The following is a 27,287-nucleotide window of genomic DNA, read 5'->3' on the forward strand; positions in this document are numbered from 1 at the left end:
CTTGTTAAAAGTATAGCTTCTAAACCAACAAAAATCCTTTCGTACAAAAAAATTGTTTGTCAATAAAGCAAACCCAATAAAAATTAATAACTGAAATATTTAAATCTCGGATCGTCTCTTAAGAAATTGCAGGGAGGTGTGTTATTCTTGGTTATGAGAAAAGTATCTTTTTGGGTTTTTGAAAGGTTTGAACAAAGAATGTAAATGACAAGGAAGTAAACTAATTATCATGAAAACCCTTGCAAGGTATAAGAACTGGACGTCCTATCCTAGTTATCCTTATCAATTGTGATGAGAATTGGCTTTTGCTCCCACTTGGTCAACCTCTAACTATGAAGGTATGTAAAGTGGATAAATCAATTTGATTCCTCAGGTCCTAGTCAATTCTTAAGAAAAGACTAGAGTTAGGGGAATTCAAATCAATCAGCAAAGAATTTCAATTTTCAATCAACAAGGAGTTTGATAACTCAAGTGTCTCCAATTACTCAACACAAGCTAAGAATGTAAAAAGCTAAATTAAAATCATAAATATGGAATACCTCAAATTGCATTGAATAAAGAAATCAAATCTAACATGCAGTTCATAAACAAATGAAAGAGAAACTAAATTAAAAGAATATTGAACCTGGAATTGAGAAGAAGAAGAAATCCTAATCCTAAAACCTAAGAGAGAGGAGAGAGCCTCTCTCTCTAGAGAACTACATCTAATACCTAAAATTGTGTGAATGAAAAGTGTACGAATGAATGGATTGATTCCCCACTCTATAGCCTCTAATATGTGTTTTCTGGGCTGAAAACTGGGTCAAAAACAGCCTAGAAATCGCCCCCAGCGATTTTTGCAGTTGCAGTACGTCGCGCATGTCGCGCGTACGCGCCAGGTGCGCGTGCGTGCCGATGGACTTTTCACCAATGTGCGCATGCGCGTCAAGTGCGTGTGCACGTCGTCTAGCTGCATGGCCACTATGACAAATTGTATATCGTTGTGAAGCCCCGAATGTTAGCTTTGCAACGCAATTGAAACTGCCTCATTTGGATCTCTGTAGCTTAAGTTATGATCGATTGAGTGCAAAGAGGTCAGGATTGACAGCATTAGCAATTCCTTCAATTTCTTGTATTCTTTCCAATTTTGCATGCTTCCTTTCCATCCTCTAAGCCATTCCTGCCCTGTAATCTCTGAAAACACTTAACACACATATCATGGCATCGAATGGTAATGAGAGAGGATTAAAATTAGCTAAATTAAGACCAAAGAAACATGTTTTCAATCATAGCACAAAATCAGGAAGAAAAATGTAAAACATGCGAATTCAATGAATAAGTGTGAGATTAGTGGATAAAATCCACTCAATTAAGCACAAGATGTACCACGAAATAGTGGTGCATCAAATCTTCCCACACTTAAACATTAGCATGTCCTCATGCTAAGCTCAAGAGAACTAAAGAGTGAAGAGGAATGGTAGGATGTATGAAATGCAACCTATTTATATGAGTGCAACTAAATGAAAAATGTTTCTACCTACTTGGTTAAAAGTAAATAAATCTTTCAAGAACAAACATAACTGGATTCCACTAATTCAAATCATAAAATGAAGTACAAATAGACTTGCAAGAAGAAAATAGCTCATGAAAGCAGGGAACATAGAATCGAGCATCGAATCCTTATTGGAAGTGTATACACTCTAATCCCTCAGGTGTTTAAGGTTCGATTCTCTCAATTCTTACTAACCTTGCTTTCTAAGACTTGCTCTTCATCTAACAATAAACAGAAATTTAATGCACAAATACACAAATCAAGAGGTTTTTTAAGGGTTGTAATGGGGTCAAGGTCAAGGTAGGATTGTATTTAGTCAAGTGGACTAAAATATGAATCCTTAATTAACCTAAACTTCCCACCTAACTTAGGACAATCCATGTAATTACAATGCAAAATCTAACTGTCCATTAACTATGTTTACCACATATTCATGCATCCAGAAATTTAAGTACAACTCATATGCATTGATACCAATATTTACTTTGGGGCATTTTGTCCCCTTTTTATTATTTGCCCTTTTTTTCTTTTCTTTTTCTATATCTTTTTTATTTTTTTCTTTTCTTTTCTTTTGTTTTTTTCTCAATGCATATGATTAAAGTATTGAATGCAATAATATGTGCTTAACTATTGTTTTGCACATTTTCACAAGAATATACACACCCAATTCTCAAACCAAATGTTTTCAATCCCAATTTCTCCACACTTAATTCGTGAGCGCTCTCACTAGTCTAAACTAACAAAGGATTCAAATTAAGAACATTATTATTTTTCGCTTAGAGTTAGTGACGTGCTAAAGTAAAGAACAAAGAGGTAAAATAGGCTCAACTTTGGTTTGCAAAGGATAATGAAAAGGTTAAGGCCATATGGGTATGTAAGCTAAGTGAAACAAGGCCTCAATCATGTAAGTGCATGCATACATTAAACAATGAAAATATAGAATTAAGCAAGACAAAGATCACAATTATAGAGAGAACAACACACACAAAAATAAAATATATTGGTTGATAAAATGCAACCAATCAATTAGGCTCAAAATCTTACTGGTTTTGTGTGTTCGAGCTCTAAATCATGTTCCAATATAATATTTCTTCAAACACATTTAACAAAAATTTTATTCAAATTAGTGAAATGCTATAAGAAGTTTCTTGAAGAAGAATTCATCATTTCAATCAAGCAGTGGTAGAATATGCACAAAAACAAACAAACATGGGATCAAACATGCAAATGCAACAATGAACTAACAAAGAAAATCCCACATTGGTATTGAGAAAGAAATAACTAACCCGCGGAAGTCAGTATCGACCTCCCCACACTTAAAGATTGCACCGTCCTCAGTGCATGCTGAGATGTGCAGGTGGGCGGGGGTTGTGGTTTCTCAGCTGACGCTCTTTTTGTTCCTCTCTTGACCGGTGTCATTGTAGAGGCTTTCTCTTTATCCTTCTTGGTGGCCATCCTAAAAGAGGGGAAAAGGAAAGGGACATGTAATTCAAATAGCTAGAACTGGGAGGAGGAAGGTTCAAGTGATAATCAATGTCAAGGTAAAGGATAATGTCTGAAATACATGGTCACGACTACATGCAAATAGGACATCAATTTAAGTCAATGAAGGCATATTAGAGCAGCTAGATACAAGAGGTTTAAAAGCATGCAGGCAAAGGCATGAGAAGCATAGGTCAAGCATCAATAGCAACGATGAATATCACATGTAACAAAATAATAATCATGTTTATGTGTGACAATTAAGTTCAATATATAAAGGATTGCATGGTTTTTGTGAAAAATAGGCATTTAAAGTAGAAGGATAGAATGAATGAGAGTACATAATGCCATAAGGATCTTTCCATAAATACTTGGTATACATGTAAAACATGTAAAGTGGAGTAATTAATCCAAGCATGAAAGCAACCCAAACTGAATAATGTCGATTGTCAAATCAATCCTCAATATGTCCACAAGCAAATATAGAAGAAAGCAATTACCCAAATAAATTACCAACACCAATCATAAGAATGCAAAAATAGATAATGAGTAAGAGAGAAGAAGAAGAATGAAGAAGAAAGAAGAAAAAGGAAAGAATTAGGATTGAGAGAAAAGTAGGATTTGGGGGTGGGAAAGAATGAAAACTGGCGGCGCTGGGATTTAGTGGTGCGGCGCAACCGACGCGCACGTGTACTGCGTGTGTCTGCGTGGGTTGCGCGAAAGGAGAGGGACACGGGGGTGTCCAGTACGCGGACGCGTGGGTCAGGTTGTGCCATTGGCGCGAGTCCAGCCTCGCGCTCGCACAACTCTCTGGTCAGTCTGGGCTTACACCGATTTTCTCATGCATGCGGACGCGCCAAGGGCACGGACGCATGGGTCGCCAAAAGTGGACACGATGCATACACGTACAGTACGCGTGTGCGTGGGTGGGATTGTGCCTAAGGCATATTTCTTGCCAGTTTCCGCGCCACTCTCTGTTCAATCTAACTCATGTCGCTTCCACAAAGAACGCGGACGCGCACTAGGCACTGGCACGTCGATCCCTCTTTTTTTTTATGTGCAAAATGCAAAATGCAGAATGTAGAATGTAGATGATTATGCATAAATTATGAATGAATACTGTGAAAAACAAAATAAAATAAAACTAGGAATGAAAAGGAACGATCATACCATGGTGGGTTGTCTCCCGCCGAGCACTTTTAGTTAAAGTCCTTAAGTTGGATATTTGGGGAGCTCCTTGTCATGGTGGCTTGTGCTTGTACTGATCCAGGAATCCCCACCAATGTTTGAAATTTCAATAGCATCTGGGATCCCAAACTAGGCGCATAACGCCTTCAAGCAAGTTGAAGCAAGTGACAAGACCCCAAGAGTGTTGATTGCTAGAATGAATTCTGAGATCCCAAACCTTGCTTTTGCACCCGTCTTTGTATTGATCACCATTGTTCCAACTGGGTGGCAAGCAGTCTGAATTCTCAATGAAGTGGTCAAACAACTTCATAGACCCATTCAATTGAGCTCTACACCAACCCTTGCACTTTGATCTGGAGCATGCAACCGTACTGAACCTTGCTTGACAACTCTTCTCACTGACCATCTCCCTCTTACTCTTAAAGCCACAGAGAGCTCTAAGTTGACCATCCGTCTCTAGTAGCCCATATTCAAGTGGGAAAGTAAAGGTTAAGGATAAAAATTTTACCCACTTGAATGTTGTATTGGACGGTAATGGCTTTGGGAGAGGTGCTTCCAATGATCTTGCAAACTCCACTCCCTTGTGCTCTTCTTTGAATTCTTCCATCTCTTTGCAAGCTTCTTCAATATCAACCTCTTCCTCTTGGTAGCTTTATTCTAATTCAATATCTTCTTCATTTTTTACCAAGGGCTTGGGAGGTTGTGCTTCTTCTTCCTTAATCTCCATATCTTGATCAACCTCTGCAAAGTCTTCAACCATGAGATGTCTTGGAGGTTGTACACCTTCCTCAACATCAACATCAAACACCTTGGAAGGAGGCTCTATGACTTGACTTTCCCATGGAGTTTCCGCATCTCCTAAGTCTTCAACCACTTCCTCTTTAACTATTGCGGCTTTGTCCAGTTGTTTTAGCATAAAATCGTACTCCTCCTTGATGATTTTCTTTTCGTGACAACTCCCTTCAACTACTCCTTCATCTTCAAGGGTCTCTCCTACCTCCACATTTTGGGCCTCCTCTTGCTCCTCTGGAAATAAGGTCGCATGTAACCGATCTATTGCGTCCTTAAGACGATCCCTTTTCTCTTGTTCCATGTCAATAGCATCATTGGGATCATGTTGCTCTTGGATTGATGGATGTGGGTGCTCTTCCATGGAGGGTGGTGATGGGATGGAGATATCATTATGTGGTTGAAAAAGAAGTGCACTAGAGCTTGATGGTTGAGTATTCGAGGTAGAGGATTGGTCCATGTGGGATATAAGATTTTGGAGTTTAGAGGTGAGACCAATGATAGAGGTAAGTGTGTTTTCCATGGAGGTTTGGGGTGGATAGGAGGGGTCATTATTTTGGAGAAAGGGTGCATGATAAGAATGTGGTTCTTCTTGGTAAGGGCATGGAGATGGTGAACATTGAGGTGGTGGCTCATGAGAGTAATTGTGTTGGAATGGGAGTGGTTCTATGTATGGTTCATTTGGCTCATAAGGTGGTTGGTATGGTGGATACGGGTTAGGGTCATATGGAGGTGAGTGGTGGAAAGAGGCTTGTGAGTATGGTGTTTCAAAGTTATGTTGAGGAAGGGGTTCATAGGCATATGGTGGGGCTTGTTGGTAACTACAAGGGAGTCCACCATATCTATCATCTTGGTACGCACCCTGAAATGGCTCTTGACCATAGTAATTTGGTGGAGGTTGGTTGTCACGAAAGGGTCCACCATAACTATTGTCTTGGTATGCATCATGGAATGGTTGTTGGTTATAGCGCATTGGAGGGGGTTGTTGCCAAGAGGGTTGATCAAATCCTTATGGCTCCTCCCATCTTTGATTGTTCCAACCTTGATGACTGTTCTCATTATAACTTCAATTTCTTACAACAGTATTGGAACCAAACTCATAGCGACAGGGGTGCGAATTCATAGTAGTTAATAAAAATTAAAAACAAAAACAAATAAACAAGAAAAAAGAAAATATTTACAATAACCAATAATAAAGCACACATTTACGATTCCCCAGCAACGGCGCCATTTTGACGATCGGATTTTTGCTAGTAAAGAATTTTACAAATAAAGTCTCGTTGAAAGTATAGCTTTTAAACCAACAAAAATCCTTTCTTACAAAAAAAATTGTTTGTCACTAAAGCAAACCCAATAAAAATTAATAACCGAAGTATTTAAACCTCGGGTCGTCTCTCAAGAAATTGCAGGGAGGTGTGTTATTATTGGTTATGAGAAAAGTATCTTTTTGGGTTTTTGAAAGGTTTGAACAAAGAATGTAAATGACAAGGAAGTAAACTAATTATCATGAAAACCCTTGTAAGGTATAAGAACTGGACGTCATTTTCTAATTATCCTTATCAATTGTGATTAGAATTGGCTTTTGCTCCCACTTGGTCAACCTCTAACTATGAAGGTATGTAAAGTGGATAAATCATTTTGATTCCTCAGGTCCTAGTCAATTCCTAAGAAAAGACTTGAGTTAGGGGAATTCAAATCAATCAGCATCAAATTCCAATTTTCAATCAACAAGGAGTTTGATAACTCAAGTGTCTCCAATTACTCAACACAAGCTAAGAATGTAAAAAACTAAATTAAAATCATAAATATGAAATACCTCAAATTGCATTGAATAAAGAAATCAAATCTAATATGGAGTTCATAAACAAATAAAAGAGAAACTAAATTAAAAGAAGATTGAACCTGGAATTGAGAAGAAGAGGAAATCCTAATCCTAAAACCTAAGAGAGAGGAGAGAGCCTCTCTCTCTAGAGAACTAATCTAAAACCTAAAATTGTGTGAATGAAAAGTGTATGAATGAATGGATTGATTCCCCCACTCTGTAGCCTCTAATTTGTGTTTTCTAGACCGAAAACTGGGTAAAAAACAGCCCAGAAGTCACCCTCAGCGATTTCTGCAGTTGCAGTATGTCGCGCATGTCGCGCGTACGCACCAGGTGCGCGTGCGCGCTGATGGACTTTTCGCCAATGTGCGCGTGTGCGTCAAGTGTGCGTGCGCATCGCCTAGCTGCATGGCCACTATGGCAAATTGTATATCGTTGCGATGCCTCGAATGTTAGCTTTCCAACGCAACTAGAACTGTCTCATTTGGATCTATGTAGCTTAAGTTATAATCGATTGAGTGCGAAGAGGTCAGGGCTGACAACATTAGCAATTCCTTCAATTTCTTGTATTCTTTCCGGTTTTGCATGCTTCCTTTCCATCCTCTAAGCCATTCATGCCCTGTAATCTCTGAAAACACTTAACACACAAATCATGGCATCGAATGGTAATGAGAGTGGATTAAAATTAGCTAAATTAAGACCAAAGAAACCTGTTTTCAATCATAGCACAAAATCAGGAAGGAAAATGTAAAACATGCAAATTCAATAAATAAGTGTGAGATTAATAGATAAAATCCACTCAATTAAGCACAAGATATACCACGAAATAGTGGTGCATCACTCCCCTTGACTTTTCTTGGGTGGCATGTTCAAATCAACCATTAACCTTCTAATATTTGTTCTAATGCCCGACTTGAAGGATTCTCATCACCAACATTCGAAGAAGTCCTTGCACACATATCAACCAGAAATATAAATCACTCCGACAGATGGACATTTGAAAACGGATTATGTCAACCTCTAATTAGTGATATGTTTTTGTTATCATGTATTTCATTCTTATATCAAATATAAAATTATTAGAAGTGATAATGATATAAAAAAATAATAATAAAAATATTCATCAGCAAAACAAAAAAAAACCTTTTGTAAAGTAAAGTGTCACCCATCTTTATTGGATATTTATAATAGATTTTTTTTCGTCTTCTTTGTGCGTTGTTGATCAATAGCATATACTACAAAAAGTTTTAATGTTATTAGATCCCTCACTTCGGTTGGCAAGCATACAAAGATCTGTTGAACATAACTAAATATAATAGATTCATTTTGATCAAATACGATTTTTCCATTATAATAAATTAATAACAATGATATTCCAAATATTTTAAGTGATTAGAATGAGAGTAATAAGAAGTAGAAGGAGAGGTAAATGTAGATGTGAATGAAGAGAACTCGATCATTATGAATTATAAGGAGATATTTTCTGTGCTATGGTTGGGACAAGTTTGTCCAAACTATAAGCGAACTTTGGGAGTATCTGCAAGTTCACCGCTGACAAAGACAAACTATGGTTGAAATTACAAAATTTGTTGATGTTGTGGATGAACTTCAGTATGAAGTGTTGGGCTAACTTGCTACTGCATCCAAAAAAAATATCTCAAGAAATAAAAATAACTTTTTTTTATGGAAACAATAATTATTTTATTTTATGTCATGAAAAAACTTTTTACTCATCATGAAATACTTGTAGAATGACTAATAGATAAATTTTCGAAAAAAAAAAAAAGAACATAATATATATACAATAAAGTATAAATTATAATTTTTTTGTCTCTAATGTGCCGAACTTCTTTAATGTTTAATTTACATAAACTTTATTTTTAACTTTGAAATAAGTTGGATAAACCACAAAAAATGCACCCGAATTATTTTATCTCCGACAAAAATGTCTCCAAATATTATTATTGACAAAAATACCCTTAAATTATTTAAAAATGTATAAAAAGATATTACTCTCGATGTTTCACATTAACGGAAAAGAGTGATGTGGCAAACAAAACTTCCTATGTGACAAGTGAGACTTTGACATTGACAAGTCACACAACATTTTTTCCGTTAATGGAGTAGGTCTTTGATCACAACTGTATATTTTTTACACATTCTTAAATTATTTGAGGTCATTGTTGTCGATAACGAAATTTTAGAGCATTTTTGTTAGCATCAAGACAATTTGAGTGCATTTTTTGTGGTTTACCCAAATAAATTTTAATTTTATCTTTTAATATTATCATTTTTTTATAATATATAATTATACAATTATCTTTTAATCACATTTAAGTAGATTACTCTTAATCACATTACTTAGAAAGTAGACTTATTTTTTCAATTTTACTCTTGAAAAATTTTACTCATCATAGAATATTTATAGAATGGCTAGTACATAAACTTGTAGAAAAAAAAGAGTATAATATATATACAACAAAATATAAATTATCCTTTTGTCTCTAATGTACCAAACTTTTTTAATGTTTAATTTAATTAAACTTTGTTTTTAATTTTAAAATAAATTTTAATTTTATTCTGTAATAATATCAATTTTTTCTAATAAATAATTATTCAATTATTTTTTAATCATATTTAAGTAAATTACTTTTAATTACAATACTTTTATTCTAAATAAATTTATTTTTAAAATTTTATCCTTTATCACATTACGTTCATTCTAAGTAAATTTATTTTTGATTAAGAGCAAAATTAAAAAATAAACTAAGTAACTATCTATAGTTAAAAAAATCGAGATTATTGAAGAAAAAATTAACATTTATTTAAAAGTTAATAATAATTTAATTAAATTAAATATTAAAAAAATTCAGTATATTAAAGATAAAAGGTATAATTTATACTTTGTTACATGTATGTACCATTCTTTTTTTTCTTTCTCGAAAATTTAACTAGTAGCCATTCTATAAACTTGAGTAAAAATCCTGAATTTGTATTGCAATTCATTTCTTTAAAATCCACTGTTATTTTACCAAATTAGATAATTTTTCAAAGAGTTTTTGTTTCCAATATTTTCGTTCTATTTAAATTTCTAACGTTGTAAAATTATCTTAATGTTATCCTACTATCAATTCTGTTAATATTTTATTAATGACAGGACAACATTAAAACAATTTTAAAATATTAGAAATTTAAATAGGATAATTTAAACGTTTGAGACAACTTTAAAACTTATCTCAAATATTAGGGATAAAAACAATACTTACTAAAAAAAGAAAAGAACAAACAACAATAAAAGATTTTAAGTTAAACGTACCAGTTTTTTTTTTTTTGGTATTGTTATACGTACAAGTTTAATCAATGAAAACTACACATCACTTGCAGTCCTAATAACCCAACAAAATAAATCTGCTTGTTAGATCTCTAATATTTGAATTTGATGTCAGTATTTAATTTTTTTTTGTTCATGAATATGAAGTCATTCTTAAAGCCTATATCCAAACACAAATTTCTTTGACATCAATCTAATCTAATTTCTATAAAAAATTATTCTACAAAAACTATATATCAATATCCATTTGCAAACGATAATCCAAATGCACTGTTTTATGTTATCCTCAGTCACTATGAATAACCACTTTAATTTTAAGTATGGCTAATTCCCATTCGTTTAATGATACTACTGATAGACAAAGCTGCCTGCCTATATATAACCTCCCCCAATAGCATTAAAATCTTTTGATGGTTCATTTATAATGTATTCATGGAGAGAAAGATCATGTTCGTGGAACACATTATAACTGAAGAACTCAACTCTGCATCAAGGATAAAATAGCCAATATAATATAACTGCTACGCAACTATGAAGTTCTCTCAGTGTGCATATACCCCCACGAACAAGTAAAAGCCCTGATAAATCTTCATGGTGTGAAATTGCATAGGAAGCCACCATGACATCTGGCGTCAATGGAACTCAGCTTAGAGACTTATAGAATGTTTTCTTCAACCAGTTACAATGATAGCCATGTCGAAAACACCAAAAGAGGAAGCATTAAAACCAGGCCATAGCACACAAAGAAATCAACACTTTCGTGTGTACTAACATTGCCGAGAATAAAACTCCACAGATGTCCACTATCCATGGCACAGAAAATACACTGTCCAGCTTCATCGTGTTGATCTTCCTGTTCCAGCCAGATATAAGTAGAGTAAACATAACCCTAGCCAAGGGAATATTGAATTCTCAATTGCTACCAAAAGAGAAGAGGGGATGAGTTACCTCTGCAGTTAAATTATTGAATTGATCTTCATCATCAGAGTTTCTCACAGAATTTATGTCACTGCTGGAGAAAGATTGACCCAAAAATGTTTTGGTTTTAGCTCCCCCAAAATTTTTATTTGTCAAGGATGTATATGCTGAATCAGTGTGTATTGTTTCCATCACAGAGCCAAAGAAGTTTGTCACAGGTACCTAGAAAAAGTAAAGCAAAAAGACAACTGAGCATTGTTCTACTAAATGGAGTCTGTTACATGAATCAAACACCACGAAATTGTTCTATCATATATCATATTTATGTTTAAAGCATTCTTTTATAGTTCCTCCTATGGTTTTCCCAAGTCTCCCTCTACCTCCAGCAGTCTAGCTATAGCTATAGGAATGCTGTAACAGCTCAGCCCACCCGCTTGTGGATATTGTTTACTTTGGCACTCCGGGCCCCACGGTTTTATTATTGATGGAGGGACGGAAATCACTCGATCCATCAAAATGTGTCCACAAGGAAGAGGTCTCCACTCTACTTGCAAGCCATGTATAAAGCACAACGATTACAATGTAGAATAAACACATTAAATCAAACCCACCATTCCCGTGTAACTTCAAGAAGCTCAGCTTTCTCATGATGTCTCAAAGCAGTAAACCTACTACATAAATGTGGATTGGCTTTTCCAACTAGTTTAGTTAAGTAGTAGCTTGACAAAGTGATTTATAGTCTATTACAACAAATATGATACAAATTGGACTTAAATCAGGAAACAGTAGAAACATCACTGAACTTCAAGACCAGAATACAGATTGTAAATGATACTTAAATGGAGTGGAATAAGTTTGCAATAATGTTGGATCTTAATTCAAGAAAGATCTTATTGGTTGTCAAGAGAGCAATCAAATTTAACCAAGTGGAAACATCACATACACTACCAGGTAGAAGCACTTCGTCAGACACAAAGCAAAGGAATCAAATTACATCCACAATGTTTATTACCTCTTCTAAATGGCGTTGGTATAGGTCCCTTCTGTAGTAAGCAGTTGACATCAACAGATTCGGATTATACGAATTGAAAAGACTGCAAACAAAGCATAAAAATTTGCAAAGTAAACAAGCTAGCTGTGAATATATAATTTTGGCGGGAATTTCAGCCATTCATGATTACCAACTTTCTCAATAAATATGAGTGAGAAAAATTTTTGTTAAACGTAGGCCAATTATTTTAATCAGCACAGATCAATGAATTTTTTGGAGAATTATTAAAAAGTTATGATGAATTGCACCAAAACGTATAGAAAGTGAAATGCAATTAAAAGAATGTACAAGACAATAGATACACATACTAGGGAGACACATTAGCATGGATAAAATAGTTCTTGAAAATATATATAAAGAACATTCTTGTATGTACCTGCTCAATGAGGCATTGTCATAAATATTCAGCCTCTCAAAGAAGGCAAGTGTATAGAAAGTGAAACGATCAACAACTGAAACACCAACCTGTGTGATATTTTAAAGTGCAAGTACAAAAGGGAATTTTAGTTTGCTACCTTTGGAGCCAAACATGAAGAAAGCCAATGGATAAACTGTAGCATATTATGTCAAATACTTCTATGTGCTTTTCACAAGTTGGTTAACAATGTCAAATTAATACATACGTCTGAATCCAAGTGATGTGAATATGAATTCTCTCCTTTCATGCTACTTCCAATTGCCAGAACTCCAGGTGATTGAAGCTGCAACCCAGAAAAATGAATCTAGTCAGCAATATATATAGGACACTTGTGAAATAGAGTGGCTTCCAAGAACATAAATATGTTAAAAATGCATCGATAGTAGAAGCTAAGAGCATCCCTTTATCCTAGGAAGAAATCAAAACTAGATTAGGAGAATAAAGTAAGATACAAAATCTTTGTACTTCACAATATGATGTTTAACACTGAATGAAATATATAATATACCAAAAAATTGGTTATGCAATTAGCTATAAAATAGATTAACATCATTATCAGACCAGGATATTTGTAAATCTCCCCATTCAAAAAGATTACACAATTGCTCTAGGGATGTTCAAGAAGCTAACAACAACAGCTAAACTTCTAACAACAAATAAATATAACAGCTCCAAGCTCCAGATTTCTTTGTACCACAACACATCTAATGTTTCTCTAATCATTGAAAATATAGCACTTCCACCAACTGCAAGCATTCAACAGCAACATGAAATATATAGAGAAACACAAGGGTTCATTTGACTTAGACAGAGACCACTCTTAACCTGGACAATGAATACTTAGGATCACATCACGCTTTTTCCATGAGAATTGGCATAAAAATTATGGAAGCTCCTAAAAATCCAAACAACCATGTCAAAATCAATGTTTAACCTGAGAGAAGAGTGTAGAAGCTTGGCAAGTGTCCACCATTATCAGCAGTTCCTTAAACCTAATAAATCCCAAATGTTCAAAAAATGAGTTCTTAATCCAACATAATAATTATGATTCGATATGTCAATGACTTGTAAATATAAAGGTAACGGAGATAAATTAGACTCCTATAACTTATAGTGAAAAGGACAATATTCATGTAGATTTTCTTAGTTAAAATAGATAAGAAAGAATAGAAAAAGGTTCCTGAATTGATGGAATCATATTGATAAAGTCACCATCAAGATCCTTATTCTCAGCAAAATAGGTACTTGTACAAAGAGTCCATACTCCTTAGTCTGCACGCATTGGGGATTGAGAAGCTATGTTCCATTCTTTTCCCCCATTTTAGATTGTTAAAAGGTATTCTTTATTCTCCCTACTCTTGAATTATTTTTTCCTTCATCGAACAAATTTTATACCCCAAATTTTTTTATTACTTTCATTCATACAAATTATGATGGTTACAAATAATAAGTTAAATAGGAATTCAAGACCTGCCCTTCTCTTTCATTTGCTTCACAGCATCAGCTAAATCATGACTCTGAAGTTCTTCTGAATCCTGAAACTTCAAAAACTCATCACCACCGTGCCCTGTCATATAGAGGAGAATATGACTTCCTTCATCACTAAGAAGTCGCTTGGACCTTGGAACAGCAGTCTCATGACGTCCAGTAAGCACACGCAGAAAGTTTTCAACTGTCACTTCATAACCACGATAATCTACCTGATGGGTTGCAGGAAAAATCATCACCTTCTTAAAGACTACATATGGGAGCCATAGAAAAAATTGGAAAGATGCAAATATTTTAGCTTCCAAATGTTACAAGATCAGAAGTTTGTAATAAGACAAAGGCAAACCTAACAATAATCATTGTCCCATCTATGCCCTATAGAAGAGTCAGGCATAATGCATACCTCAAAAACTCACCTCAACATTGTCCCCATACAGGTTAAGTCTATGGTTTTCATTATTAAAAACTTGCGCAGGGTACTTGTTTCTTGCATTACATGCCATGTCATCTGCTAGCATGAGTATAATCCTCTCATCAGGTATTCCTAGCCGCTTAACTGTCCTGAATGAGAGAAATTATTTATTATCAATAAAAGAGAAAGAATTTGTAATGATCAAATGATCAGTACCAACCATAATTTTAAAAAATTAAAAATAAAACTAAAGTTGAACATTTACCTATACAGTGACAACGTATTTGCCATATGTCGATAGTTAAACCTGAAAATGGGAAGCAGCGTGCTTAGTATACTAGCCTTGTCATAGAATTACGATGTTAACAATAGTCCAATACAAACATCAGTTTAAATCTACTCTCTAAGCTAGGGAAAAAAGCCGTCGGTGCTCGGTAAACAATTTTGAAAACTTTTCACCGAGTATCCTATATACATCATTCATATTTATTGTCGCCAAACCGCTAGAAGAACTAAGATGCTTAGCAAAGAAACTAGAGAAAACTAACATGAAACATTAGGTAGCTATAAAATGCTTTTATTAATATTCATATAATTAGAATCAGGAAGCTTTGAAGCTTATAAAACAGTAACATACCATTGTTCAAAAGGAATTTGGATAAAGTAAAGATGAAGCCTTGATTTACCAGAAGCGTGATGTGCAGACCAGAACAGCCCAATTATTAGTATGCATGGTAGCCTCAGAAGACGATGAAAAATATGCTGTAGAGTTCTTGATATTGCCCAGAAATAGCAATAACATCACGAGTACTTTCATAGTGAGCTTTAAAATCCTTAGGAAGCAAAATTCCATCCTTCTATCAAGCTATTCTCGCATCTATCGAATTTGTTGTTCCTGTAGATATGAAACTAATGATCAATTGCTTATTTCCTTCCACTACCAAAGAACCGTTACATAACTGCATACAAAATTCAGCCACCAGAAGTCGCTCCCATTAAACTGTAAAATATCTTCTGATTGTTCTCAAACAATCAAATGTCAAATACATATCAAACGACTGATATCTCACAAAAGTCAGCAAGGAAGAGTCCAGATCAGTGTATGTTCAAGCAACTGTAAATCTGTAATGGTAATGGCAAGATAAAAGCCATAGTTATCAAAACTAAACCGGTAATTGACCCGGTCATATGACTAGGTCACCGGATCACTGGTTCAACCGGTGGGTCAGTAATTTACCTGATTGATCCGGTCATAATTAAATAAAAATATAATTATAAAAATAAAATTAACTTCAAAAGTTAAAATTTAAAATGCATGTCTTCACAAACATATTAATAACAATCAAGTATTAATTCTTAGACATAACTAATGATGCAAAAAGAGATAATATACTAGTCACCAGTACAAAATACTTTCTCAATTTAAATGAACAAGAGAGAACAAAAGATAACACAATCAGTAAATCAAATCCAAGGAATAATAAGAAAGTTGGCATCTATATCTTAGAAAAAATTTGAAGCTTGACCAACATTTCTTTCATTTTGATTGCATCTATAGCTACATTTGTGTATTTTTCACAAATCAATACCAAGAATAATCCATAATAATACAAACAGAAAGCATGGAAACAACAATTTAACTGAACAATTTTATTCTTAGTTGCAAAGAAGATGAACCTCATTTTCAACAACAAATTCAACTATAATAATTTTCAGCAACTAAAGATTTAGCTCAGAAGATGATTTACAGATTTACAGCAACAAAAACTTTAGATAAGTGATTATTTCAGAGACAACAATAGCTTCAATCTTCAATGATGATAATCAGTAACAAATTCAACTCAGTGATGATTTTCAGCAACAAAAAAATTTAACTAAGTGATTATTCAACGTTCAATGAACAACAAATTCATTCAGCAATGAACAAATTTAAGCTAAGTGATTATTTCAACAAGACAGCAACAAATTCAAGGTTCTCAACACATTCAACTTTCAGCAACAAAATCAAAGTGCAGTGATGAATTACAGCAACAAAATTGAAACAGAAAGAAAGGGGGAATTTGTTGGAACACACCAAATCGGGTTGAGCGAAGGAAGCTGACGGCGAGGCTCGAAGCAAGAAGACGACAACGAAGACTAGCACACCGGGACCTGCTGCCTCTGCTGCCGGCGACAACAAGCGCAGGGAAGGCGCGCGTCGGAGTACGACGGTGACGAGACAGATAGCGACGACGACGACCTGCCCGGGACTTGCTGCTTCTGCCGCGGCGACGACGATCGCGGGGAAGGGGCGCGACTGGGAGCGAGACGGTGACGGTGAAGGAAGCTGACCAGCTGAACTGATGGCCCGAAGCAAGAAGACGACAATGACCACCACCCGAGGGACCAGATGCTGGTTCCGTCTTCTTCTGCCGCCGGCGAAGCGAGCGCAGGAAGGTGGAAGGCGGGGACAGGGTTCGATACAGTGACGACACAGAGCGCGACGACGAGCCTCGGTCCGAGACAGTGAGTGCGAGACCGAGAGAGAAGTCAGAGATCGGAGGTGAGAGAGCTTGAGGTTGAGGGAGAGAGCGACGAGAAAGAGACACCAGGAGTCCAGAGAAGAGAGACGTTGAGGGCTGGGTGATCCGACAGACTAGGGCATCACAAGAAATGACGCCGTTTCAACTTTCGAACGAAAGCAAAAGCATGACCCGGTCCGGTTAAAGGTCTGGGTTTTGATTAATCCGGGCCGACAGGATTTTCGGTCAAACCAATCGGATCGAACCGAATTTGATAATTAGAGATAGAGTTTTTTTTTTTTAAATTCAACTGTGTTTTTTTATTCTTTTAAATCACAATAGTTATTGAAAAATTACAGAACAAATTAATCACATTCACTGATGGTGGCCTTTGATGTGAACAAAGAAGTTGTCCAATGGAAGGTTTTGATACAAAAAGGGAGATAAGGACTTCTTAAACAGAGTTGAGTAAGGATTGGAGCCGGCGACGACTGAATTTGCAGTTATAAGGAGTCACACCCTTTTAAAGCAGATGAAGTAGAGGACTCTCAAATTTTTGAGTGAACACCCAACCCGGTCCCTATCCTTTTTTTCGATGGACATCACGGTCCTTGTAAAAAAAAAGGGACATATCGGTCCTTGTCCCATATTTTTGTGAGACATCCCAGTCCTTCCGTCATCTTCCCTGACCAAAACAGACGGAACTTGCCTACGTGTCAGTTAACGTTGCTGAGTTGGAGGTTAATAGTCTGTTAAGTTCCACGTGGCCATTAGTAAATGGACATGGGTCGATTTATTCCCCTTTGGATACCTAAAACTACGTCGTTTTAGTGGTTCTCTCCACATGCTATTAAGGAATGGTAAGGGGTCGTTCTGTCCCGCTGTAGAAACCAAAAAAGATGTGAACTTGGAGTACCTTTAGTTGCTGTTTTGTATCTTGGCTACAAACTTTTAGGACACATGTTTTGCTTCAAAAAAACTTCTATGTTTTTGCTACTTACTACTATTGGTTTTAGGCATAGGGCTTTTGGTTGAGATCCTTATATTTTGGTTATCTGACTCAGGGCCATGTTGCTGCCCATATTTTGAATGGCATATTATGTGTTAAGTTGTTTCAACAACTGTACTGTTCCTTAATTATCAATATATTAACATGGATCTTTCTTTGACTGTAGATACTTAGTGCTACTTAGCTAGCATGCATATTTGTTAAATTTATGTCATGACATATATGCCATTATCTATCAATATATGGATGAGATTTAACATATTCATCACAGGCTATGGTTCAAATTTTACAAATTCAACACAATAATTTCTGCTTCATTCATCATCAAAAGTGTTGTTCACAACTCACCTCAGTGAAATACCAAAATTCAGCTATCAAATTCCTACACACTTGCTCTAAACAAGCTTGCAATTACAACCCCACTCAAAAATGCTAACAAATCAAACCCATACCTAATACATCTACTTTCACCCATTTTCAGTCTGCAGTAATCTAACTGATCCTCCAAACTAATTAATCTTTTCTCCAACTCATTAACTTTGTTATCCACCTTATAACCATGGCCTTCCAATCGATTCTGCTTCTGCTTTGATGCCCCAAATAAGACAGCCTTGTTAGCATCCTCACCACATGAAGATACATAATCATCTAGCCATGCAAAGAAGTTGCAATGCCATTTTTCAGTCTATAAAAAAGTTTAACATTTGTTATCATCTGTGGAATAAAATTTGAAAACAAAAAATTAGCCAAACCCTCAAAAACTACCTTGAATTTTGGGCAGCGAAAGAATAATCTGTCTGGATTCTTCACCGTCCCTGACATGAACAATATTGCATGAGAACCACAATAACAAATTGGGGCAACCCATTTCTTCTTCTTCGGAGCTCTAGCACTGCCACCAGAATTTAGGCCCCAGCTTGAATTGTCTCTGCTTCGTGGGTTTGATGATGAACAATGCTCTCTATTACCAATCATGGTCTCATAGGGTTTATATTTGGGTTGGGAGAAGAGTGAGAGATTAGCAGCGTCGAATCACTTTCAAACCATTGTGTTTTAGTGAAGACTAAAAATGAGGTTGTTTTTAGTTTCTACAGCGGGACAAAACGACCCCTTACCATTCCCTAATAGCACGTGGCGAAAACCACTAAAACGACGTAGTTTTAGGTCTCCAAAGGGGAACAAATCGACCCCTGTTCATTTCTTAATGGCCACGTAGAACTTAACAGACTATTAACCTCCAACTCAACAATGTTAACTGGCACATAGGCAAGTTCCATCTGTTTTGGTCAGGGAAGATGACGGAAGGACTAGGATGTCTCATAAAAGTATGACAGGGACCGATATGTCCCTTTTTTTTGGACAAGGGCCGTGATGTCCATAAAAAAAAAGACAAAGACCGGGTTGGGTGTTCACTCCAAATTTTTAGTCTGGCGAATAAAACAGATCAGCCCAACAAGTTTTATGCCTTTTATTACTTTTACTTTTGGGTAAACTACAAAATATTCGACTTTTGTTAATAAATTTATCTAATGTTAAATATATATATATTTTGAGTAAATAGCTATTTCTCATTATAAAAGATTCAGACACTGACAAAATTGATTATGAAAAAATTAAATGTACTTTATATTCATAAAAGATGAATTATGTTCAACAAAAATATTCAACCGTTAAATTTTGTTGATTCCATTTAAAAAATATGTTAAATTCTAAAACTAACCCTACCACCAATCATTTCAACCTTCAACTCTTGCTATGCCGTGCTCTGACCTAACAAAATTTTATTAGTGCCATGCTGCCAAACATAAACAAGCTCATCCCAACCAGTGCTGGCCATCAAGCCTTCAACAAAAACACTTATATCATGCCAACGGCGAACTCCATGTGATGATAGTATCGACTCATAAGCACATAGTCCACCATGAAATTCAAAACACAAACCGTCATATCATAAGAGCAAGACACCATCCAATTCCGCAAGCACGGCGAGAACCTCACCTTCCTCACCACATACCCGTTCATAACTGCAATCGAAACCCTAAAGATTTTCACATCCCAAACCTTGATGCTTTTATCCACTGAAACAGTCACAATTATGTAGTCATCGTACTTATTCCAATCGCAAGTTAGCACCTCAAATTTGTGAGGAGGGAACACCATGGAGGATGAAGGTTCATGACATCCCACACGTGGAAGGTGTAGTCACCGGAGGTAGACGTGAAGACGTCGGCATAGCGAGGGTTTTATACAGCGGAGTAGACGCAATAGGAGTGTTCCTTGAAGGTGCAGAGGGAGGAAGGGCAATTGAGGGTCCAAAGCTTGACGATGTCGTCCCAAGAAAAGGTGAGGATTGCATAGTAAGAGGTTGAAAGTTGAAGATGATTGGTGGTAGGGTTAATTTTAAAATTTAAAGTATTTTTTAGACGGAGTCAATATTGAAATACCAATCTGCAGCATATCAGGAAGTTTCTTTACAAACTGCTCCGTAGCATATCTCCAATCTGCAGCACTGAAATACCAAGCGCAATTCAACACATAAAGCTTGAATAAAGTGTGCAGGACCACTTTAAACTTTAAATTTGCACATAAAGCTTCTAATTTTGTAGTAACTAGCTAGTTATATATACATGTGAAAGTAACTATAAATATATTTAATCTTGTGCAGCCAAAAATAACCATAAAGATGCAATTGAATTGTGACAGATGCAGAACAATGGAAAACAAAACTCTTTGTTTCATTGTTTCCCTTGAAAATGAAAAGAGAAAAATAAGGGAGATTCATATCATCAGAAAATAAACAAATGCCCACATTATGAGAAATCAGTAAAATTCACATTAACCTAGAAATTAGATTTTTTAGTATTAATGAACATGAACATTTAACCACATTAAACATCTGATAAAAAAATAATTGTTACAGCTAATTTTGACCAGTTTTATAGGTGCAAGTCATTAGCAAAGACTGGAGTCTGGCTAATACTAAACTAATCATTGGCCTTTGAAATAGAAAAATAAAATACAATAAATTAAGAAAACAGCTTAATGCATATCACTAAGTCAGAGGTACAGTTTTTGGGTTATACAAATTCCATTAACTTGTTATCAATTGTTCTAATAATAGAAAAGAAGATAAAATCTTTTGCAGTAATATACAAGTCACTTTCACTTGGTCTACCATGAAGACAAGAAAAGCCAAAAATTCACAAAATGCTTTATCATCTCTTTACTAACATGAGCATGGACTGTTTGAAAAATGTTAGAAAGTCAAAAGAATTATTAGTATGCTCCTCTAAAATAGTGGAATAAAATGAAATGGAATAAAATAAAATGGCAAATGACACCATGGCAATAAAATAAACCTGTTTCATCCAATAACTAAGTGGAATTACTAAAAGCAATTCAATTAGGCAAACCTGGGAAGAAGAAAAGCTACCACAGGGAGGCCAGGTACGAGTAAGATCACTAACACAAAACAAAATAGTAAATTGGTACCAAATCAAGAAGAAAAGGATTAAAGTGGACCAATTTGAATTACAACCTCACTAATGAGTCAATCACTAAAAATATCACTAATGAGTCAATCAGTAAGAATATAACGTCTTATATAACTCCATGCTCATCAAAATAATGAAGACAGGACATCTTCCTCAGTGTCAATGGAACCTTTCAATGTCATTATTTCAGTCTTAAGTAACGAAATACCATATTTATCCCTACCAAGTTCAATCACTAAGATTACATTTATAATAATAATGCGGAATTAAATTTACTGAATCAGGTTGGTAGAACATCTTAAATAATAGAACAAATAGATATGTGGAGTGGTTTGCCATTAATTTATAAGTCTTTAGATTAAAAATGAATACTTAATAAATTCCCGAAAAGACTTTGTGCAAGACTTATAGGTTCTACTCCATTGATAATACTTGTCACAATTGCAGGTACAGAAATACACCCCAAGTAAATTATTCAAGAGCTCCGATATACCCACTCGTCAGAGAACCTGATTCAATGTAAACAAATTAAGTTCAGAGAAAGTCAGAATTTAACTCCGAGAATGAGAGGAAACATTGAACAATGGTAACCAAGATATTGAGATTAAAACCATGGAAAATAAACATTCAAAACAGATCACAGAGAAAGAAGAATGCTTGTTTCTTTGGAAACTAGAGGAAGCCATGGATGTTCTTCTTGTTCATAGACATAGTTACAGTCTCTGGTAAGAAGACAAGTTAATTGAAAAACCGAAAGAAGATGACAGCAACAGAAGTTATAGAGGATTAAGTGCTAGTGGTAGTTAAAGATGGTTTATCTTTAATGTATCAATAAGGTTCTCAAATGTGGAAAATACTCAAAAATTATGTTAACAGAATTCTTAACCTCTCCAATTTGTTCAAATTTTACAATTTTGAATCAAATCCATGAAAAATTCTGCCTCAATTTTTCTTATCCTTATACGAAATGTAACTGGTGGACGAAATTGTGATCAACAATAATGGCTCTTTAGCATGTGCATAAAAATATTAACTCAACACTTTCTTTCCACAATCTCATTCAACTAACCAGCAAGTGTACTGGGTCGTCCAAGTAATAAACCTTACGTGAGCAAGGGTCGATCCCACAGAGATTGTTGGTATGAAGCAAGCTATGGTCACCCTGTAAATCTCAGTTAAGTGGATTCATAGGGTCAAATGTAGTTGGATTAAATAATAAACAGAAAATAAGATAGTAAATAGTTACTCATATAATTCCATGGTGGGAATTTCAGATAGGCATGTGGAGATGCTGTGCTCCTCTCGAATCTCTACTTTCTTCTTACATTCATCCAATCCTTCTTACTCCTTTCCATGGCAAGCTGTATGTAGGGCATCACCGTTGTCAATGGTTACATCCCATCCTCTCAGTGAAAATGGTCCTATGCTCTGTCACAGCACGGCTAATCATATGTCGGTTCTCAATCAGGTTGGAATAGAATCCCTTGATTCTTTTGCGTCTGTCACTAACACCCAGCCTTCAGGAGTTTGAAGCTCGTCACAGTCATTCAATCCCAGAATCCTACTCGGAATACCATAGATAAGGTTTAGACTTTCCGGATTCTCATGAATACCTCCATCTATCTAGCTTATACCACGAAGATTCTGTTGGTGAATCTAAGAGATATGCGCCCGACCTAAGGTAGAACGGAAGTGGTTGTCAGTCACGCGCGTTCATAGGTGAGAATGATGATGAGTGTCACGGATCATCATATTCATCAAGTTGAAGTGCAACGAATATCTTAGAATAGGAATAAAAGAGAATTGAATAGAAAATAATAGTAATTGTATTGAAACTTGAGGTACAGCAGAGCTCCACACCCTTAATCTATGGTGTGTAGAAACTCCACCGTTGAAAATACATAAGTAAAAGGTTCAGGCATGACCGAATGGCCAGCCCCTAAAACGTAATCAATAGCCTCCTAAGATGAAGAATAAAACAAAACTGAGACCAAAGATAAAACGTGGTCAAAAGACGACTAATACAATACTTAAATGTTCTATTTATACTAGACTAGCTACTAGGGTTTACATGAGTAAGTAATTGATGCATAAATCCACTTCCAGGGCCCACTTGGTGTATGCTTGGGCTGAGCTTGATCTATCCACGAGCTGAGGCGTTTATTGGAGTTGAACTCCAAGTTATAACATGTTTTGGGCGTTCAACTCCGGATCATGACGTTTTTCTGGCGTTTAACTCCAGACAGCAGCATGAACTTGGCGTTCAACGCCAAGTTACGTCGTCAATTTCCAAATAAAGTATGGACTATTATATATTTCTGGAAAGCTCTAGATGTATACTTTCCAACACCGTTGAGAGCGTGCCATTTGAAGTTCTGTAGCTCCAGAAAATCCATTTCGAGTGTAGGGAGGTCAGATTCCAACAGCACAGCAGTCCTTTTGTCAGCCTTTTTCAGAGTTTTGCTCAAGTCCCTCAATTTCAGCCAGAAATTACCTGAAATTACAGAAAAACACACAAAATCATAGTAAAGTCCAGAAATGTGAATTTAACATAAAAACTAATGAAAACATCCCTAAAAGTAGCTTGAACTTACTAAAAACTACCTAAAAACAATGCCAAAAAGCGTATAAATTATCCGCTCATCAGTAACCTTGTCTTTCACTTTGAGAAGATAATAATTTAATCATGAAGTGACAAAACAAGGAAATAAAATTAAAATACTTAGTTCATACATATATATAACTGGTCCAAACCAAATATAAAAGTTTGATTCAACAGTAAGGGAAAAAAAGGGGGTTACATCTAATCGAAATTAACCTTATCTAAGAATTATGAGCTCTTAGTTCCTGAAGTTATAGTACATTACCCTAGCATTGGGCTCTACAAATATGAACATCAAGCAGATCTTTTTCATTGATGAGCTAAAAAACACAAATATCTCCAACTTCTAATGATGAAGACTATTCAGAGTCTTATTAATCAACACTATAAAATATAATTTCATTAATACTATGTCAGTTGTTCTACTTTGATTTTAAAAGATAACGTTCTATTGTAATTATCTCAATTTAAAACTCATACAAGAATTAATCAAAGCAGCTATTGAACTACCACACCGAACAACAAACGAAAAAAGAGCAATGAACTCACCAGAAGCCCTCGCCACACAAATTCAACTTCGACCCAGAAAAGATTGAGAAATATAAATGGAAAAAAATTAAAGGATTGTAAAATAAATTTAGATAGAAAGATAAATAGAGGGTTTGGGTTTAAGTTCAGTTTGTATGGTGGGGCAAGGAGGGAGGAAAAAGGTAACAGATAAAATGCAGTCGTCTTGATTTATTTACATTATTTCAAATCTAAACAACTTAGAGAATTTTCAAGAATCCAGGTCATAAAATTGTCTTAGGAAACTGTAGAGCAGCACATGCTAATCGAGCCGTAGCAATGTACACAAACACATCAAGACTCATGGGTTCAGATATTGGGGAAAATTTAATCTGAGTGTTAAATTGAAGAAAAATTTGGCCAAAATTGATCAAAGAACGTTGTTCAAAACAAAATTTAGAAAGCATAAAGATTAAATTCATGCAAGAAAAATTTTCTCAACAGCCCCGAAACTTAAATTGGGACGAGGGAGAGGAACATACCACTGAGAGGGGAGTCTATTGCAATCGGCAACGCGAAGCACCGCCAAAAGGGAAAAGGCTGCCAAGGATGACACAGGGACGGATGGATTGGGATGACGCCGACGACGACACACACATGCACAGCAGATGGAGAAGACTTTGACGACCCCTTCTTCTTCACCTTCGTGCACGGGAGCTACACGGCTGAGGGAGGAGCCTGGTGACCGAAACAACGATGGAGCGGACTCCGTTGGATCTGACAGAGGGAAGGGTAAGGACGACGGAGAAGGAGACCAGTGATTGCTATACCTTGGCTCTGACGAAGGGTTCTCGCGCCAAATACTTGAAGGTTATGGTGCAAAATAAATTTGGTCTGGGTATTTTAGTGAGGCAAAACCCCCTTCCCCCCAAAGTTATCTGCTGCGGTGAGGGCCCAATACCGCCTCGATTCAGTTTATTTGGAGCGGGGGAGTATTTACGCAGCAGGAACGCAACAAATCAGGCAATTTAGAGCGGTTGGGGAGAACGGCTGACAATTTGGGCTGGCAATAAGATTATTAGATGCGGTTGGAACAAAGATGGCAACCATTTTGGATCTATTGGAGGCGGACCATCAAAACGCATGAAGAACTGCAGCAGCTCACTCGAACAGCAGCGCTCTGGAAAAAGGGCTGGTATTTTACCGCAAGTAACACCCAGTTCCCTTGTAGTGAATAAACATTAAACGACTGGATATTTTTGTCGAATATAATTCATATTTCATATTTACTGATATATTTTTTAAAATTATTTTAGAATTCAAATTTTGATAGAATTTTTTTAAGAATAATTAGAAAAATAAAATATTTTATTTTTAAAATTTAACAATTTTAAATAATTTTTATAATTTTTGTTGTAAAAAAAAAGGAAAAATTCAAATTCAAATTTTGGTGTCGTTTTTGCATATATGTTTTAAATAATTATTCAAATATTCTTACAAGAATTTGAATAAAATACATAAATAGTTTTACAAATACAAAAATCATTTGTCACATAATATTTTTTGGTTATTTTGTTGCATTATAAATATTTTGAGAATATTTTTGTCATTATCACAAGTAACAAATATTTTTTTTCAGTATATTCAATAATCGAAAATAATTTTGATGTTTTTCTTATTTTTCTAACATTTATTTTTTTGTTTTTATTTTTTTAAAAAAATTATTTTAAAACTTTTTCTTCAGTAAAGATTATTAAAATATTGATTTAACCATTAAGTTATTTTTTTTCATAATGTGAAATAATGCAATCAATATATGATTCAAATAATATTCCAAATCAAACCATATTATAATTTTTTGGACAAATCAAAATACTATTACAAGTAATATATATACAAGTTTTTTAATTAATTAAATAAGCAAATTTCTTAAATATGACAAGATCATATACTTAAATGTATACAAATCAGTATACATTTAAGTAGTGTTTGTTTTCAGAGAGTGAAATTGAGATGGAGAGACTAAAATTTAGTATTGTATTTAGTAGTCAGAGATTAAAACTAAAATTGCTGTCCTGAGATATAAAATTTTAGTATTTTCAGTACCTCTAAAAAATGAAAAGACAGAGAGGATTGAAATTCCTGGGACCGGAGATTGAAGCTTTAACATTTTTTTTCAAAAATATTATTATATAACTTTTTAAATTCCAAACCTATTGTTCAATTTTTATATTTATCTTAAATCAAACATAATATTTAGACATAACTCATTAGTCCAGCACATTTTATACTAAACACAATACAAAGGCTTAATTTAGTCTTTATTTCTGAATCTCTATCTCTTAATCTTAATCTCCCTTTTAATCATAGTCTTCAGGAGAGATTATTGTAAATCAAATAACCAAAAATTAGAAAGAATATTTTCGAAGGATACATATATATGATATAATAATAATTTGGATATATTTTCATCACAATACCCCTCAACTTAAAGTGTATAGTTTTTTAATGGCCCAACTTATTCAAGAGTGATGCAAAATTTTTAGAACACAAATAAAATTTTAGTAAAATATTATTTTCTTATGCTATTTTTTAATTCAATTGATTAAGAAATAATTTATCACAAATCAAAAGTTTTATTTAAGAATTTATTACTAGTTAATAAGTTATTAGAGAAACAATATAAAATTTAAATTCTAACACTTATTTAAACAAAACAGATGAGTAAATGATGACATGTCATC

The 27,287-nt window shown here is 35.0% G+C and overlaps 1 protein-coding gene and 1 pseudogene across 2 annotated transcripts; both read right to left on the reverse strand.

Moving 5' to 3' along the window:
- Window positions 1-10,536: 10,536 nt before the first annotated feature.
- On the reverse strand, window positions 10,537-17,103 carry LOC107484846 (uncharacterized). 2 transcript variants are annotated; one of them, XM_016105392.3, is made up of 11 exons: window positions 16,505-17,103; window positions 15,117-15,389; window positions 14,696-14,737; window positions 14,435-14,579; window positions 14,001-14,230; window positions 13,465-13,522; window positions 12,736-12,813; window positions 12,489-12,577; window positions 12,074-12,155; window positions 11,092-11,283; window positions 10,537-10,996 (listed from the first exon to the last, which is right to left on the reverse strand). In XM_016105392.3, the coding sequence occupies exons 2-11, from the start codon at window positions 15,281-15,283 to the stop codon at window positions 10,823-10,825; spliced, it is 1,257 nt and encodes a 418-aa protein (XP_015960878.1). In that variant the 5' UTR covers window positions 15,284-15,389; window positions 16,505-17,103; the 3' UTR covers window positions 10,537-10,822. The 2 variants fall into 2 exon arrangements, with proteins under 2 accessions (XP_015960878.1, XP_015960879.1); XM_016105393.3 differs by having other exon boundaries at window positions 15,117-15,325; window positions 16,505-17,102.
- A 2,590-nt stretch (window positions 17,104-19,693) lies between these two features.
- LOC127746660 (peroxisome biogenesis protein 7-like) lies at window positions 19,694-20,318 on the reverse strand (annotated as a pseudogene).
- Window positions 20,319-27,287: the final 6,969 nt, after the last annotated feature.

Source organism: Arachis duranensis, chromosome 4 (genome assembly GCF_000817695.3).
Source record: "Arachis duranensis cultivar V14167 chromosome 4, aradu.V14167.gnm2.J7QH, whole genome shotgun sequence".
Classification (NCBI taxonomy): domain Eukaryota; kingdom Viridiplantae; phylum Streptophyta; class Magnoliopsida; order Fabales; family Fabaceae; genus Arachis; species Arachis duranensis.

Bases quoted from the DNA above. Each gene is read 5' to 3' on its own strand.
- LOC107484846 (XM_016105392.3), bottom strand. From the start codon at position 15,283: ATGGAATTTTGCTTCCTAAGGATTTTAAAGCTCACTATGAAAGTACTC. The intron at 14,738-15,116 runs GTAAATCAAGGC...TCCCATTTTCAG, and splicing joins GTCTGCACATCACGCTTCTG to GTTTAACTATCGACATATGG. The intron at 11,284-12,073 runs GTAATAAACATT...TACTTTTTCTAG, and splicing joins ACCAACGCCATTTAGAAGAG to GTACCTGTGACAAACTTCTT.